Source organism: Lynx rufus, unplaced genomic scaffold (assembly GCF_022079265.1).
Source record: "Lynx rufus isolate CCGP_SWC_20201006 ecotype Redwood Valley unplaced genomic scaffold, mLynRuf1.p SCAF_5, whole genome shotgun sequence".
Lineage (NCBI taxonomy): Eukaryota > Metazoa > Chordata > Mammalia > Carnivora > Felidae > Lynx > Lynx rufus.
Window position 1 is genome coordinate 127,143,789 of NW_025814867.1, and position 18,531 is coordinate 127,162,319.

The 18,531-nt window shown below is 36.2% G+C and overlaps 1 protein-coding gene across 1 annotated transcript in view; it reads left to right on the forward strand.

Annotated features, from left to right (window-relative positions):
- Nucleotides 1-17,762, forward strand: part of ROBO1 (roundabout guidance receptor 1) — a 507,959-nt gene extending 490,197 nt beyond the window's left edge. The window contains exons 26-29 of the mRNA XM_047100460.1: nucleotides 1,034-1,440; nucleotides 4,502-4,654; nucleotides 11,805-12,113; nucleotides 17,518-17,762. Of these exons, the coding sequence (XP_046956416.1) occupies nucleotides 1,034-1,440; nucleotides 4,502-4,654; nucleotides 11,805-12,113; nucleotides 17,518-17,762 (1,114 nt within the window). The remainder of the gene's footprint in view (nucleotides 1-1,033; nucleotides 1,441-4,501; nucleotides 4,655-11,804; nucleotides 12,114-17,517) is intronic.
- The last annotated feature ends 769 nt before the right edge of the window (nucleotides 17,763-18,531 follow it).

An 18,531-nucleotide genomic window follows, 5' to 3' on the forward strand; every position in this document is an offset into this window, starting at 1 on the left:
TGTCCCTTATGTCATCTCTTTAACCTTGCTTAGAGAGCATTGGGACTGTTGAGTAAGACACTAAGCAGTCGTTCAACTAGAAATCACTAATGTCTTCCTTTTTGTCAGACACTTTTGTAAATTAGGAGTTAATCTCTGGGCATTCTCCCCCCCTCCCCCATTGGGAATAACTTCTTTCCACAAACCTTACTTCGATGAAGTCAGAACACCCTCTGTCCTCTCAGTCATCTTTGCATCTTATACTCACTGTGGGTGACGGTGTCAGATGGTGGTAGAAGGATACCTGATGTTGTTCTCCAGATCTGTGGAGAGATGACTGAAAGTAGTTATTGGTAACTCTGTGAACTTAAATTGTACAATACCACTCACGTTGTCCTCAGCTTTTGCCCTTAACTAATTCCAGTATATCAAGAAAATACCTTTAAGCTTTTTATTTAACAGACAGGTGGAATAATGGTGAAAGTGATAGGCTTGAAAATAGCTAATCACCTTTGGTGTATAATTAATTCAGAGAAAAAATGCTCTTGGCATGCATAGCCTTTTATTTTAATAGAATCTAAAGGAAATTGTCATATGCTGAATGTGTAATTGTTCCATCCTATGAAATTCTACTCTCTGTAGTCAGAACAGATGAGTCCATTTGCTTGGAATGGTAGGAGTGGAAATGAAGAAAAGGGAAAGAAACAGGTTTATGGAGCAATCTGTTTCAGAACTGATGTCTGTTGTCTTTGGTAATAATAATCTATCAGTAGTATTCAATAAGCTTTAAGACAAGTACATAGGCATATGTTTCCAAAGAATGTTTTACTTCTCCTTTTTTAATTGAATATAATCCAAAAGATAAAACATAAGGAGACTTACAGGTAGCTGAGTATATTCTGTTAACCTTGAATTAAAAGAAAGCCCAGCTTGGTTAAATTAGCTTCACAGAAGCAAAGATCAAATCAGTGTACTCGTGAATTTCTTGGATAATGTATTTTGTGTATGTCCTAATAACGAGCTGAGCCAAACCTGTTTATTCATCTTCCTGCAGACGGCAGCCTGTGAGTCCCCCTCCGCCACCACGACCGATTTCCCCACCACATACCTATGGCTACATTTCAGGACCTCTTGTCTCAGATATGGATACGGATGCTCCAGAAGAGGAAGAATATGAAGCAGACATGGAAGTGGCCAAGATGCAGACCAGACGGCTTTTGTTACGTGGGCTTGAGCAGACCCCTGCCTCCAGTGTAGGGGACCTCGAGAGCTCTGTCACTGGGTCCATGATCAATGGCTGGGGCTCAGCCTCAGAGGAGGACAACATTTCCAGTGGACGCTCCAGTGTTAGTTCTTCCGATGGCTCCTTCTTCACCGATGCCGATTTTGCCCAGGCAGTGGCGGCAGCAGCAGAGTATGCTGGCCTCAAAGTGGCACGTCGCCAAATGCAGGATGCCGCTGGTAAGTTGTGCACTTTTTGCCAAGTTGGAAAAGGAAACTCGGTATGTTTATGTCACTTGATAATTACTGCCTATGATCTTGCGTCTGATGTGAAATGCAACTATTACTACTGCCTTTTATTTGCTGCCTAAGGAAACTAAGTTTTTTCAAGAATATGACATAACTCAGTTATTCCCTTTCTCCTGACAAGACTTTTTAAATCTTCTGGTTTATTTTTATTTAATAAATCCTGTATGTGAGTGGCACTCCCTGGGAAGTTCTTGTTTTTACAGAAGTCGTAGCAGATATGTATACGGTTTCTTTAGGTTTGCCTATAGTCAGCTGAGGTTTGTGTTACGCGATTTTTTTTTAAGGTGCAAAAAGCAACCAAAATAGAATTCATTGTGATAGTTCTCTTATACTGTTATCTAGGAGAAATAAATTTCCAGAGGGGGAAACGCCACCATTGGAAAATGGGCTATTTGTCCTTAACTCCCATGCTCTTCATGCCCTCTCAGAAGACTACTTTAATGAGAAAGGTAGAAAGATGTGTGTAATATGCATATATTTTCAAGCATACATGTTTCATATTTAAAGTAAACATTTTAATCTAATAACTTGGAGATAAAGTTAATCCAAGTGCTCGTGTATTTTTTTCTGTTTTCTTTTTTCATTACCAGTAGCCTGTTTACAATGATCATATATCTATCCTTACGTTTTGACCCATTTTTATTTATCTCCTACTCCCAACCTTGAGTAAATAATATGGAAAGGGAAAGAATTTAGATTTAAGCCAAACATTTATCACATAACATTTATCTCCATAGAATGTAATATATGCATATATATACATATTTTACATTCATATACACATTGTGTGTATCTGAATTTCTGGTAGCCAAAAAAATACAAATATTTGAGTAAAATAATGTAGCCAGCAAAACACATTTCACAGAAATAAACAACTATCACAACATATCAGTAATTGCTATCTTGTTTTGTTGTTTTCTTTTTCTTAATTTAGTAATTGTCACATACGTACTTTGCCCTGTTCTCTTCAGATACTGGATTGGTCATTATTTTTTATCATTTATTGGATATATTCAGAGAAAATAAAGTTATTTCTATATGTTATTTATCAGGAATGTGTTGTGGGGGGAAAAAAGTCTAATAATACCTTTCGACCTTTTTTATAGAACATGTATTTATTTCAGCCATGCTAATATTTTACGAAATTCAACCAAATTTCCCTTTTTCCCTCAGTAGCTACTAAATATAGTAAAATAACTATCCATACCTACCTATCCTCCTTAATAAATAACATCTAACTGTATACATAGCTTTTATTTCTTCTTATTTTTTAATCCTCTATTAAAAAAAAAAGAAAGTGAAATTAAGCCTCCCAAACTACTGCTTTCAGATTGCATTAAGGGTGTGTTTCAGTTCATTAAATCAACAAAACACTGAAATAACATCAAAAATTCATCTGTAAACGACCTTACGCCTCAGGGTCTATGAGCAGTAGATGGCTTTACACAATAGAATGAAGAATGTGCTCAGTCCCAGCCCTAATTCTCTCTTTTCATGGGTATGTAACTTTAATTGTAATAGTCTCCATCATGGCTAAAGAGAGTTTGGTTTAATATTTTATTGTATTGTAATTTAGTGGCACTTCTGGTTTTCGTTTGACTCATAATTATAATGAACTAAACATGCATTGGCCTCTGCCTGTTAAAATGGTCTTTTCAAGAAGGGGTGCTGCTTTTCATATGACTTGAAGTTAATATGAATGAACAGTCCAATCAAATTGCTTCTCACTTGGCCACATTAGTGTATATTATTTAATATGCTTCAGTTAGCATTTTTAAATACATTGGTTTCACTGTATGTGGCCTGTCTATAGCCAAAAGACATGTTGGCTAGTTCAGTTTGAAGTTTCTTGTAGTACAACAAAAAATTCCGGATTTGTGTGTCTGGAATTTCTAGAAACCAAAATAATGAAGGTCAAGTATAGGGCCACAATTTCCCTTGCCATTATGGATTAAATATGTTGTGCCATTGTAATACAACATGTCTGTAAGACAGCCAGAAAATTGGAGAGGACTGAGATGTACCATGTCTAACTAGCAAATTCAGTTATCACTGGTACCTGCAAATATTAACCTCCCCCCAAAACAAAAAACAAACCACCTCTACTGCTAGCAAAAAAAATAGAAGTTTCTGGAGGGGTCACTTTAAGTATCCAGAATCAGCAAGTAAACATCTTATCAAAGAAAAGAGCAGAAGTAATTTTAGACGAGTCTAAGTATGTGAGCTAACTTAATTTCAGGCCTCCTTAAGATAAATACTTCAGAATGTATTAAGCTATTGGGAGTTTGCCTTCAAAGAATAGCATATCTATTTAATTAAAATAAGGGAAGTATTTAGTACTGTTCATTCTTAGAATATGAATTTCTTTTTTAATTTTTTTAATGTGTATTTATTTTTGAGAGAGAGAGAGCACGAGCAGAGTAGGGGCAGAAAGAGAAGACAGAATCCGAAGCAGGCTCCAGGCCCTGAGCTGTCAGCACAGAGCCTGACACAGGGCTCAAACTCACAGCTATGAAACCATGACCTGAGCCGAAATAGGGCACTTAACCAACTGAGCCACCCAGGCACCCCTAGAATGCAAATTTCTTAAGGAGTCTGGCTATTCCCTTGAGAAAGCAATAGCCACTGAATATACTATGCAAAAATTTAATTAATATCTTTGTTTGCTAATAACATTTTAGTGAAATTAGTTGGAAAAATAATTGGGTTGTTTTTCTTTAATAAGTGGTATCAAGAACTTTAACAGAATAAAAGTACTACAGTTAAAAAAAAAAAAAAACTGGCAAATGCTCTCTGCGCATTTTTTTTTTCCAGTGGATGGGTCAAGCAAAATGACAAAAATCCTATTATTTGCTGGATTAGTTTATTTCAAGCTATTTTTAGGAAATTAGGGATGCTGCTAGTTGCACTGTTTTCCTTTTATTATTATTGTTATAATTAAAATTCATTGATGAGTTTGGCTCTGATTTTTTTTCCTTTTTTTTTCACTCAGGCCGCCGACATTTTCATGCATCCCAGTGCCCAAGACCCACAAGTCCTGTTTCTACAGACAGCAATATGAGTGCTGCAGTAATACAGAAGGCCAGACCAGCCAAGAAGCAAAAACACCAGCCAGGACATCTGCGCAGAGAAGCCTACACAGATGGTAAGTCCATTGAAACGCATGAAAACATCTATGAATCTCGCCTATTTTCCCTGGCTCTCTAGGACTAGAAAATGCATCCACTGGCATTAGAAATTACATTTAAAATTCATTAATGGTAAGCTGCATATTCCTTATCGAAATGCTCGACTTTGGTATCTTTGTTAAGCATCTCTAGTACTTCTAATGATATGGTTATTTAAGAAACTAAGAATAGTGTATATTTTCAATATTTTTAAGAGGTTATTTTTGTAGTTGCAAGCAAATAGACTTTACTGTAGCTGAAGTAAGACAGAGAAGCAGCCTTCATCACATTCACTGGTAAATCTTCCGAAATATCCTCTCTCTTTTTTTGCTTTGCTTTTGGAATTTGGCATTCAAATAGAAAACAGTAAACTTATTTGAATGTTAATTCTGGCTATAGCGGTGTTACAGTTTATTTTGTGCACCGAAGGGCAAATCGAATCATCTCCTTCATGCCTTCACATACAATATCGACTCTCACTGAAGAGGTAACGCTTGTATTCTCAAGGGAGCACAAGAGACTAATGCAAACATTGTGATGTTGTCTAGAGAAAGCCTTTAATGAAAGTGCCTCAGGTGGCCCAGCATTTATTAAACCGCCACCTTCTCGTTTTATAAACAACCCCAAGGGCTTTGTTGAAAATTCATGTAAGATAAATTCTCTCAGACTCACCCATCTTGTCAAGTTTGCTACATTTACTAAAGGGGTGGGGAAAGAAGGGTGTCACAGACATTGTCCCACACCTCCTGGTCCTCTCCAACCACAATCTGATTAGGACTTTCATTACCAGTCAGCAATTTTTCAAAAAGGGCATCATTTGCCATTATCATATGAAAGCCTAATATTATAGATCCTTATCCGAGGTTACAAGGAGGGTTTTCTGAGGCACTTTTCCCTGTGATTCCTGCCACTTGACAGAAAAATTTAATACAAAGCTCCCAGCATGATGAGCACAAGTAATTTTGCAATGAGTGGCTGTCCATGCTATTATCTGTACTTTATTCAGAGTATTTTCTCTCACTAGCATCTATCTGATATTAGACTACATTAAATACTGGCATGACACAGCGCACCTGGGCCTCCTGGCTTCTGCCCAGGACTCTTTTGTAAGTGAAACTGAGCTGTCAGAATATTATCTGATTTTGAAGGGTTATTACAGTGGCTTTGTGAATGTTTGCCTCTGTGAAGGGACAAACACTAGGTGTAAATCCCCAAACTCTATCGGCAGTTTTACATTTATGGGACCCCTGTAATGGCATTTTACAAGTTTTATAGCTGTCCTATCAGTTTTTATTATCTGGGAGAGGGCGCTCCTGACTGAAAAACTGGAAAACTGGTCGAACATCAAACCTTGATATAAACATATCTACGTTAAATACGTAAGGGAGAAAATCTGACCTACAGCTTTGTGTAGCTCTTTCTACCTCATTCTTTACACTTGTTTTCAGGGACTTCTAGCGCTCAGTGATGCTTTTTCAAAATGTTTTAAATAATGTGAACATGCCGAGTTAAAGGGCATGGTAACACAGTTACGAACTACACTATGCTTGAAAATTGTGATCTGTATTTATTGTCCCGCATTCTGCAGTACTTTTTTCAATGTGCTTAATAATTAAATATGAATTCTAACTCATCCTGGAATAGTAACTGTTAAACTGAATGATGAAACATCTAAGTTATTTTTTCAAAGTTAATTTTAGAATACCAAAGAAATACATTGAAATGGTTAAAGCCAAAACATTAATTTGAAATGTTATTTGGATTTTTCATTGTTTATTTCACAAAAGCGATTATGCAAAATTATCATGGATCTAAAGTCTTGTAGAAGCCAATAATTATTTTCCCAAAGTCATAAAAATAGATAAAATGAGGAGATATGACTAAAGTTATTTTTACAATTTTAGCTTTAACTTCCTTTCAGCATTTTGATAACCATCTGTCTCTTAGTGATGTTTATTGTACCAAAAAGTCTTGAGTTTAATTCTGGACATTTTCTGATTTGATGAAGAAAAAAATACCAAAATATGTGTGTTACTTTATGCATATCCCACAATACATATTGATTAAGTAAAATCAAGTAAATGCAAATACTTTTTTATGCATCAAATAAGAGAAATGCACATAGTCTTGTTAGCAGTGGCTATGACATGGAAACCAAAGTCATTTTCTCAGAAATTATTTTCTCAAAATACTATACTGCATTGTTTGAAGAAAAAATCATAGACTATTTCATGAAGAAACTCAGTGGCAGACACAATTTGTACAATTTATTAAGAAAGAGAAAGGGGAGGGGAAAAGAAAGAATTTAGAGTTGCCAGTTGTTAAAATGTGCATTAAACATGAGGCACAAGTGTGGCTCAGTTGGTTAAGCATCAGACTTTGGCTCGGGTCATAATCTTCCCGGTTTGTGGGTTCAAGACCTGCATCAGGCTCTGTGTTGACAGCTCAGAGCCTGGAGCCTGCTTCTGATTATGTGTCTCCCTCTCTCTCTGCCCCTTGCCCTCTCTCTCTCTCTCTCTCTCTCTCTCTCTCTGTCTCTCAAAAATAAACATTAAATTTTTTTTAATATGCATTAAACATGTTCGTAAGACATGGAGGGTTTTTTTTTAATTTTTGTTTTTTGATGATTAAAATCTTAACTATGATGGATGAGTTTGATGACTATCAATAAAATTCCTTTGTTAACCATTTTCAGAATATAGTATAATATATCAGTCTTGAGTTTGTAGTGTCTTTACTTTGTAAAATATGCTTCAAATTATGTACTTACTTCGTAGAACTTTTGTAAACTATATATAGAAGGCTAAAGAGTGGCTGTGTCTGAGCTGATGAAGAGTAGTTTACTATGATCCTTGTCTGTCAACAGCTCTATTAGTTTCTAGGGCTGACATAACAAAGTGCTATAAACCAGTGACTTAAATGATGAAAGTCTATTTTCTCACAACTTTGGAGACTAAAAGTCCAAGATCAAGGTGTCAGCAAGGGTGGTTTCTTCTGAGGCCTCTCTCCTTGGCTTGTAGATGGCCATGGTCCCCTTGTGTATTTAGTCAGTCTTCCTTCAATCTCTGTGTGTGTCCTAATCTCCTCTTATAAGGAAACCAGTTAGATTGAATTAAGACCCACCCCAAGGACCTCATTTTACTTTACCTCTTTAAAGATCCTGTCTCCAGATACAGTCTCTATCTGAGGCACAAGGGGTTAAGATTTAAACATGTGAATTTTGAGGGGACACAATTCAGCCTATAGTAGCCCTTGAGCCTCCTGATGGCACACGGCACTGTGACCGTACCTTAATCTGTATGTAAATACTACACCTCTTAGAGACCCAGGGAGTACTCAGTGTACAACAGAGTACTGTATGCTATAGTCACAATGACAGGCAGAATCTATTTACTTATTTCATATTTGCTGCTTACAAGTTTAACCCAGATGAAGGGTAGGATTAAAATATATGAATATTTATCAGTCAGAGTCTTTGCAAGTTAAAGCCAAGCATAAGTGCATTTCTAGGACCTTCTAATAGATTCTTCCCACCCCCTTTTTTCAACCCTTTCGATGCATTTACATACTTGATTTAAAAACCAAATCTACATTATTTCTCTAGCCCTACTTTTCATAAATTATAAATTCACCACCCTCTTTGGAATGATGTTATTTTGACTTGATTTATCATTAATTACAAGGTCTTGGGACTTTAAGCGGTTAAGTAAATAGAGTGTTTGATCTCCATAGCGAGTTAATGCTGGCAGAACTGTCTACATGCACATGCTTTACATATTACTTTATATACATTATGTTGGTATTTGGAAAGTATTACAGAAAGAATAATGTTTATATGATTATATAAAGAGTCTTAACATACATATAATATGCCCATGATCCTGTTTGTTACTCTTGGTATGAACTGGGTGAAAGTACTATTTATCATTTTGTGAAACATAAAGTTGTTCATACTATAATAATCCCTGCTTTGATTCAATAATCATTTTATAATACCTGAAAATTTTTATTTGGTAACTGATTTGTATAAGAAGCAAAACCTGCAAGCATTTACCTCTCATTGTCAATTCGATACAGAAGCAATTATATATATAGGAAGTTAGAACTCTTAAAATTACCATTGGGTTCTCTTCTCATTTTCTACCTGTGTCATAGAGCTTCTGGAAGTAGATTGTGTCTCGAGAGTCCTGTATTCCCAAGATTTTGTATGATCTTATAATAGTGGTAATCATGAGCTTTGGTATCTGAGGAGCCCAGACATTTTATGATTTGATGATAGTGGCAGTTACTTTGTGCCAGCTTGATAGTCTGTGTTTGCAATTTGGGGTTTAAATCTGTAGCAGGGAGATGGTGCAGAAATGAGCCTGCAGGCACTCACTCCATCTGCTGCCAGGTATGCTCTCAATTAGACTTTTCTCCTTCTTTCATTGCCAGTCCCAGGCTCGGTCTGAACATAGAACCACTCTGCCTTGGGTCTCTTGGCTTTGAGCCACTAAGGACAGTCTATTTTTTAGCTCTCTCTTTTTGGTTATTTTTGCTAAACAAGTAGCAGATGAGGGAGGACTCTCATGATGGTACCTTTTTTTTTAAGTATCGTTTTTTTAAAAAATCCATTAAAGTAGTGAAGAAGAAAATCAGGCACAATGGCACTGGTAATATATGTTGTAAGACAAAAAAAATGTCATTTAGTAGAATCAGGAGAAAGTTAGTACATTGGCTTTACTCTGACCACCATTTTAGGTAATGTTTAGAGGCTATTTATATGAAACTAGAACATAATGAGCCATGAGAACTAACAACAACAACAAAATGCAGGTAAAAGATGGACGGACCACTTTTAATAATGGAGTCCTAAGTAAAATAGCTGGTAGGAAGATGGTACCTCAAAATTTCTGCTTTCAGAAACCAATACAGTGAATTCCGATGCCTTGTTTTAGCATGTAATGTCAAAATAATATTAGTTAAGAAAAAAGTTACTTTAGGGATAAAATTAATTCTTTTTAAAAAAAATATGAGAATAAGAAACACTGATTGTGTCCTAGAACTCTTAATTTGCTATTATATTAAGAATTTCTGAGAATATTTTAATATTTCTAAGAATATTTCAATATTCAAGAATTTCTCATGCTGGCATATGTAAATGATAGTCAACAGAACATTGTCAGTAATGGTAAAACGTACAGAAACAACCTAAATATTCCTCTGTACGGATTGGCTAAATAAATAATGATACACTCATAAAACAGAGGATTACACGAAGTTTTCAAAACAAGAGGTAGAGCTGTATGTACATATAGGGAAATGTATACAACTACACAGTTAGGTGAAAAAAGTGCAATTCTCCTTATGTCAATAAGAGAGAAAGTCTACATATTTTCACGTGGTACTTTTTGCCACCACATAGGGGTGAGTAGACTGGCACTGTACCACCAAGGTGTGGCCAGTTTATATAGTCCCTGATGTGAATGATGCTCCATGGAATTATGCGACACAAATATGCCTGATTTGTGTGTCTAAATAATTTCTGGAATGATCTATACAAACATATTCAAACCGATTACTTCCACATAATCAATATTGAGTATTTGAAATGGAGATGGAGATATACGAGGGGTTGTACTTTCAAGTTCTTATGTACTTTTGATTTATTTTTAGAATGTAAATGCATATTTTTTGTTTAGAATGTTGATTTTTTAATACTAAGCATTTAATACATGTTTTATAAACACTTGTTAGTTAATTTATTCTATCATTTAGGTATTCCTCTTCAAATCTGAAAACATTACCATTTCTGAAGTCATGATTGAAAAAGCCATGCTGATAATTACCAAATCTCTGTATCTCTGGTCTTGACCTCTCTTGAAACTCAGAGTCTATGTACAAAAACCTGTTGAACATCTCTATCTAGGTACTTCAAAGTCTCCTCCTTTTCACTTTTGTAAAACTGAACTCCTCCTCTTCCTCTGTGGGCCATCTCTTTCTCATCCCCTCCTTCCTTATCTTCAGTGAAGTTTCTGTCCTCCACCTAGTCAACTATGGTGAAAATCGTAAATGTCATTTTAGATTCTTTCCTGTCCTTTCCCTGCTAGATTCCATTGATCATTAAATGATATTGATTTTTCTTTCTTAACCTTTCTGAAATACATTTCTTCATCTGAACAGCCACCAATGCAGTTACATCCTCTATCATTACTTATCTGAGCTATTACAAATTGTATTTAAACCTTTCCATGCTAAAGGCAGAACAACCTAAAACTAGAATCTCTTCATATTCTTCTAACTTTCCAACTATTACTAGGATATCTATTTCTGTTCCCTAAAATGGACATGGGGGCAAAGGTAGCACCCCTTAAAGAATGTAAATTTTCTAGATATCAAATTTTTACCTACTTGTATCCTTAGGTATGTCTATAAGACTTTGAATTATATAAAAATGTGTGCATAAAGCGTGTATAAAGTGATAGGTAGATGAAATTAACGTACATTTATACCAGAGATTGGCTGTTTTAAAACCTCTGGGTGCAGATACAAAGTGCAGCAATCCCATCAATGGATGGTAGATTATTAATACAAAATAGAATGTAATAATATAAAGAATACTGAACCAGAAATTAAGAATCTAAGGGCATTGGTCCTAGCTCTGATCACATCTAGATTTGAGGTTGAAAACCTAAGGTCTGTGTGTTCAAGTTACCCTTTTTACAGAATGAGAAGGGATTTAGGCTAGATTAGAGATGGCAAATACGTCTCAACTCAAGTGCCAACCTCAATCAATTTGAAGTGGTTGCCTGAAGAGTAAGGGTATGCATTTGGGACCAGGAACATTTCGCTGAAATCAATTAAGAAGGTCTGTCATGGTTGGGGGAGAGAGAGTTTGAGCACATATGCCCATATTAGCTATCCCAAGACTAGGTAATCTTTAAGTCCCAGCTCTATGATTCACTATTTTTGTGCCATATAACAATGAGGATACATTGAAATTGTTGATCTTCTTGTTCCTTCGTTGCCTTCAAATGTTCCAGTTCATTTCAGATGTATTACCTCACAATTGAATGTGAATCCAATGGTAATACTAACATTTAAGTGTAAGTGGTAGACTTTTACAGTATTTCAAATTTTTCTTTCTAGATCTTCCACCTCCTCCGGTGCCACCACCTGCTATAAAGTCACCCACTGTCCAATCCAAGGCACAGCTGGAGGTACGACCTGTAATGGCACCCAAACTACCTTCTATAGAAGCAAGAACAGACAGATCATCAGATAGAAAAGTAGGCAGCTACAAGGGGAGAGAAGTATTGGATGGAAGACAAGTTGCAGATATGAGAACAAATCCAGGTGATACCAGAGAAGCACAGGAACAGCAAAATGATGGGAAAGGACGAGGAAACAAGGCAGCAAAACGCGACCTTCCACCAGCAAAGACTCATCTCATCCAAGGTACCGATTTATTCATACAGCAAATAAACATAGATTGAACATATATTTTGTAAGTTACACTGTTAGGTTCTCGTGAGCCATATGAAAATGGATAAGATTTAGAAATTTGGTCTCTAATGGAGGAGACAAGCATGTACTCAAATAATTTTAATATAATTAAATTAAATTCGTAACATTATATAAGACTTCCTTGGAGAGGTGTCATTTGAATTGGGTTTTAAGGGAAAGCATGATTTCAACAGGTGAAACAGGGAGAAGGGGATAGCAGATAAAGGAAATAAATGGAGAAAAAACATGTAAGTGTAAAAACCTATGTTTGGGGAACTTTAATTTCCAGTTTGACCAGAGAATAGGTTGCTTCGGGCCCGGCACAGATAATGAAAGATAAAACTAGAGAGGGGGTTGGGCCAGATTGGCAAGGCTGGGAATGTGACTCTAGACTGTGAGGTTTATGATATAATCAGTGGTGAGCCAGCAAAGAATTTTGAGCAAGAAATGACAGAATCAGATTTTTAGAAAAAGAATTGGCAGCACTCTATAGTGAAGGAAGAGACTGGAATCTAGTAGATGAAAGTATCAGGTCACTGTAAAATATCTAGGTATAAAATAGGAAAACACTGAATTAAAATAGGTATGTGGGGAAATAAAGGAGAGAACAGCCTCCACTGGCATGTCACAGATAGAGCCAGTAGGAATTGGTGACTAATCGAAAGTAGAAAAATAGACTGAAACTATGGAGTAAAGCAGAAGTTACTCAAATGTTAATTAGATGGCCCTGCTGACTAGTGGAATATAATTGTACTAACCAATGTAAGAAAACAAAACAGAAAAGATTTCTAAGGGAAAATATTTTCAATGTTGAATGGATTAAGGTGCTGACAAGAACACAGATATGAAGAAAATCAATAAGACTTTAGACAACTGAGTTTAAAGATCGGGGGAAAGGTTGTGAGTAGAGAGTGGATTTTAGAAACAGCAACACAGAGTAAAATTGTGTGAATTACAAAGGCTAAATTATCAACAGTGATATATCGGTTAAAGCTGAGCAATCAATTCTCTGGGAGGAAAGCAGAGCAAAATCCTAATTTGTGCCCATTTACATACTTCTGTTGGGTAGTTACTCCCAAGACAGCTGGTTTCAAGCTGGTAATATGAAGTCAGTGAATGTGGAGTTGGGAAGACTTGGTTACTCTTCTTTTGCTGAGAACGTGTGAGCCAGTTTCAATGCACCAATAATCAGCAGTGATTATATTTAAAGACTAGGCACAAGAATGACTTTCTATAGTGGAAACTAAGATGGATCCACCCAGAGATATAAAATAATCAAGATCTCTAAGCCAGAGAAAATAGTGTCCTAGAAAGAATGGAGGAGGAAATTTTAAGACAGGAAGAAATCTAAAATGCCACACAGAACTGAAAGTTGGATGTCAACAGGAGGTGGAGGATGGGGAGAGAATGCCTAAGGATTTTGTAATATGTTATTTGTGGGTGGTATTAGAACTGTTTTTAGTAGAGTAGTCAATAGATGCCAGACTCTAAGGAGTTGTAAAGTAAATGGACATTGTGAAGGGAGGTGATGAGCCCTTTTCAGAAGGCTGGGAAGAGAAGAGGTTGGGAACAAGTTTGCCAGGAAGGCAGAATTTGTAGAAATGCTTTAGGATAGTGTATTTGAGCATTATTAGATACTAGGGAAAAGAAACCATTTAGGAGAAAGAAATATAATAAAGGGAAGATTGGTCATAGTCAGAAAAGAGTGGTAGGGTAATGAATCTGAGAAGCCTGTACAACTACTGCTGTATTTTAATAGATATGTTGTGATAAAATTAGACATCAAACTCTCATTCTTTTTATTATGGGCACCTGGTCATTAGCAATGTCCTTTCAAAATGGGAGTCAGTTTCACTCTCTTATGTGACAGGAAGCCTGAACTCCTAATCTAGGCATGTACTCAGCAACAAAGTGATGAGTGAGGGTGGACGCCCCCACTATATGAGCACAAAGTACTTGGTGTTATTACCACAATCCGAAGTTTGAAAAACTTAGCTTGCTTGTTATCAGTTAAGCAAAATGTGATCTGACTCTGACTCTTTGATCTATTCTATACTCCAAGTCGTGACTTATAAATACAATGTCATGACATAAATTATGAAGTTTATATGTGGCCTGAAAGTATAAACCAATTTGCTGCTACAAGTAAGCTTCCTCCAAAGCAGGTGGGATTTTTCAGGGAAGAAAAAACAACTTACAAACCTGGAAAGATATTGGTGTATACAGAATTAGAACAGAGAGATGGAATTATTTTATCAATCTTTAGACTTTTAATAAGTTGTCCTTTGTGTTATAAAAATATTTCTAACTAAAGAACTATTGCTGGAACTATTAATCTAGAAACAAGGGACCCTATTTCATGGAGAGCACTGAGTTACACTGACCAGATTATTATTTTATGTCTTGCTTTCCCAAATTCTGATTTGAACCATAACTCTGTGTATATGTGTCATTAAATGATTGTTTCTATGCATTGCTATAATTTTCACCTTCATAATTCAGTTGGCATTATTTAAAATGAAAGAGGCACCCTGATTTACATGTGTAATGAATGGTCATTTTTTAATTAAAGAGAGTGGTCTTCTAGACTTGAATGACTGATTGTTTTGCTGACATTTACCTCAATTAGTTCAATTTATTTCTACATATATCAAACATCCACTGTGGTATAAAGCATTGTACTGGTCTTGAGATTTATGTGTAAGTATGAACCTTGACCTCAAGAAGCTTACAGTCAGAGTTGGAGACAGGTTATCCGTAGATTCACAGACATATTCATATTTGGTATGACGTTTATGATGCTGTGATACTTGAGAGTCCAGAGAAGGGACAGTTAGCCCAGTCTTGTGGGGACGTGAGGTAGAAAACGACTTCTTGATCTTTCCTGGTGGAAATAACACATAAGCTGAGTGACCGGGGTGGGTGGAGTTTTACTTGAGTAAGAAGAGTGAATAGATTGTTCTGGCAGAGAAACTCAGCATGAAAAGCTTTGAGGTACATTAAGAAGATTATAAATTCAGTGTGACTAAGATAGTAAATGTGGTCAAAGAGGAAGCTCTTGAGGTAAATGTAAGTTTAAGTCATAGAGTGCCTGTAGTTCCTATAAGAAGGCAGCTGAGTGAATATGTTTTAGAGAGGAATAGCTCAAGACACAGAGATCTATTGGAAGATATTTGCAACACCTGGACAAGAGATGTGGAGAATATAAACCAGGCTATAGGAACAGAGATGAGTGAGTGGGAAAATTCAACATTAACATTTTTTTGTGTTAAAAGTCAGGCTCACCTGTGTATATTTGAATGTGTGGAAAAGGTACATTGAAGGAGTGCTGGAAGGTTGTTGGAAGGCAGGGAACACTCTAAACTAATTTCAGTTTTCTGTGTTTGTTTTCTTAATAATTAGTGTTGTCATTAACTATATTAGAGAATCCAGAAGAGAAGAAAGGAGTGGACATGATGAAGTCAATGTTCGACATAGTGAGTTTGAGGGATGCTTAAGAGGAAGTATTCAACATAATTCAATAATTGGAAATATAAATTAATGATTTATCATAATAAAATAGTAATTAAATCCACTCATTCACTCAAAACTATTTATCAATGACCTGTTATATGTCAAGTTGAGAGTATATCAAAACACAAAACACAGAAAAATACCTGCCCCCATGACAGTTACATTCTAGAAAAGGTTACAATTTGTGAGAATGGATGAAATTACCCAGAGTGAGTGGGAGAAAAATGTATATGTATACACTAGGGTAAAAGTAGAAATTTGCAGGGCATCAACATGTATGAGGCACTCTATAGGAAGAGCCCACAGAAAACTGGCCAGGAAGGAAGAGAACTAGAAGCTGGGAATAGTGATGTTTAAATTGATAGTGGTTTCCAGATGAAGGCAGCGAGAAGTCCAGAGACGTAAGGGCTGAAACATGATTAGCATTTTCAAAGTCAACAGTGAGTTTTCTCTTTCATAGTGGTAATGTGGGCATGCATAGATTTCAGTGCGATCCAGAGTAAATGGGAGTTGCATCTACCGCTATTGAGTCTAAATTCAAGAAGCTTTGTTGAGCATTAAGGACAGAAAGAAGATATTGATTCATGTAGAGCACAGGCTTAACAGGAAAGTTTTTAGCAAAAGACAGATTTTATATTGTAGATTGACAAAAATTACAGTCAATGGAGAGAAAAAGATTGGTAAAACAGGGACAGAAGATGCAGATCACAGGAGTCCAAGTGCTATGAGGCAAGGATGCAGGAACAGTCGTCTTCATGGACTGTGAGACCCCAGCAAGTCAGAACCTGGATGATGGGTAGAAGTTGTAATGAGTAGAATGGATGGAGAAAGGTGCCATCAAGGAGGACTAAACAGGTGACATTAGTAGAGTCGTTGACCTTCCCAGGAAGAGAATGTTTTGTGCAAAGGTCAGGGAGTATTGACTTCGAACTGGTGCTAGTTGGGATAAGAGGCAAACCTTCCTCATTCTACTGGAGAGAGCTTGTGTGGAAACCTCAGGGGAAATCAGATTGCATCCAGGCAGCGTGGACAGTAGAAGCATTTGGAGGGGGAGGGGAAATGAATATAGAAGAGTTGGTTTTTCATGTGTTTGGTGTCCAAAGAGTGGAGGGAACAGGCTTTAGAGAGAAGTGAGCAACTGGTGGAGGCATCAATACAAGCAGCACCAAATTTAAAGCAGTAAGAAGATAGAAATTCAGAAGATGGTGTTTAATTAGAGTGGCTTGTGTTTTGAGCTAGCAATGTGGCAAACTTCTGAGATTCAAGGTTCCACAATGTAAATACAATGTTAAGATGGAGGTTGTCTCGAAAGTGAACCTGGGCTTGATTCTGTTTTGGTAGTTTGAGGAAACTGGGCTTTGTTTTCATCAGTGCCTGAAAATGATCTTTCATAATTTGCATAGAGATTTCATTATCTCCTCTGTTTTTACAGCAACACTAGGGGCTCCTCTGGGTATACATATTATTAATACTTGTTTTAGAAAAGTGGAAACTAAGGCCTAAAATAATTGGATATCACATAGTGAAGGAGAGAACTGGAAGCTCTGTCTGATTCTAGGTTTGGTTTACCTCTTTTAATGAATTTGGTCCCAAGTGAGTTTGAGGTAGTCAGGAGCTTGTGAGTGAAACCAACCTGAACGCCAACCACTACCAGGAAGACAAGACTTGTTATTTTCATTTTCATGACAATGCTGCTTTTCAATTATTGTTATAAAATATCCTCACTTACTCCTCAAAAACACTGGTGCTTCCCCATTCAAAATTACAGACATAAGTGATGATACATTATACAATGAAAATGCATAATGGTGTTCATATGCACTTACTATATTTCATTACACAGAGGATATTCTACCTTACTGTAGACCTACTTTTCCGACATCAAATAATCCCAGAGATCCTAGTTCTTCAAGCTCAATGTCATCAAGAGGATCAGGAAGCAGACAAAGAGAACAAGCAAATGTAGGTCGAAGAAATATTGCAGAAATGCAGGTTCTTGGAGGATATGAAAGAGGAGAAGATAATAATGAAGAATTAGAGGTATCTATAATTTTTTTCCAAGTTTCTCAGCATTATGCTAGTTATTAAATCAGCCTCAAATTTAGAAATATATATCAGGCCACAGAAATGTTTCTGTTTTACCACAAATGCCAATGTTAGTGATACCAGAGACTAAACTTCTGTGAATTTAATGATTTTCTTGAAATGCATTCCAATGTTTTAAATGGTGATAACAGTTTCTTTTTGGATCTAGAGGTCATGTTCATCTGCAGATATTCATATAAGAAGTTTATATGGCAAACATGTTGTTAGGAAATAAGAACTATTTCTCTAGATAATATATTGTATAGTACTGTATTGTAGTACGTTGTAAAAACCAGTAAGGTGACAGAGTTATAAGGATGTAAATGAGAGTGCTTAGCCTGTGTTATCTGCCGCCCTAGTAATCACTGGGGTTAATCTAACTGATTGGACCAACTATCTTCCACCTTAATTCTTCTGCCAATGAGAACATGATCCTTGACATTAACCTTCCCAGAAGAGAACACTCTTTGAGTCAAATATATACTCCTTTGTTGGAATTTATAGATAGCAATACAAGATAGAATTGGCAGTAAGTCAAAATAAACCAACTTTTAAGACCATGTTTCCTCCATTTAATAATAATAATAAACAAGTTGAGGACAAATTTCTCTTCTTACAAATATATTTAAACCCAAGTAGATTGTTAAATGAACGTTCATCTTAAACTTTTAAGAATAGAAGATGAAAAATTTTAAGGCATAATATCTAATTGAATTTCCTATAATACCCAAAACATCTTGATTTTGAATTTTGGAATAAGATTTTCTTCTTG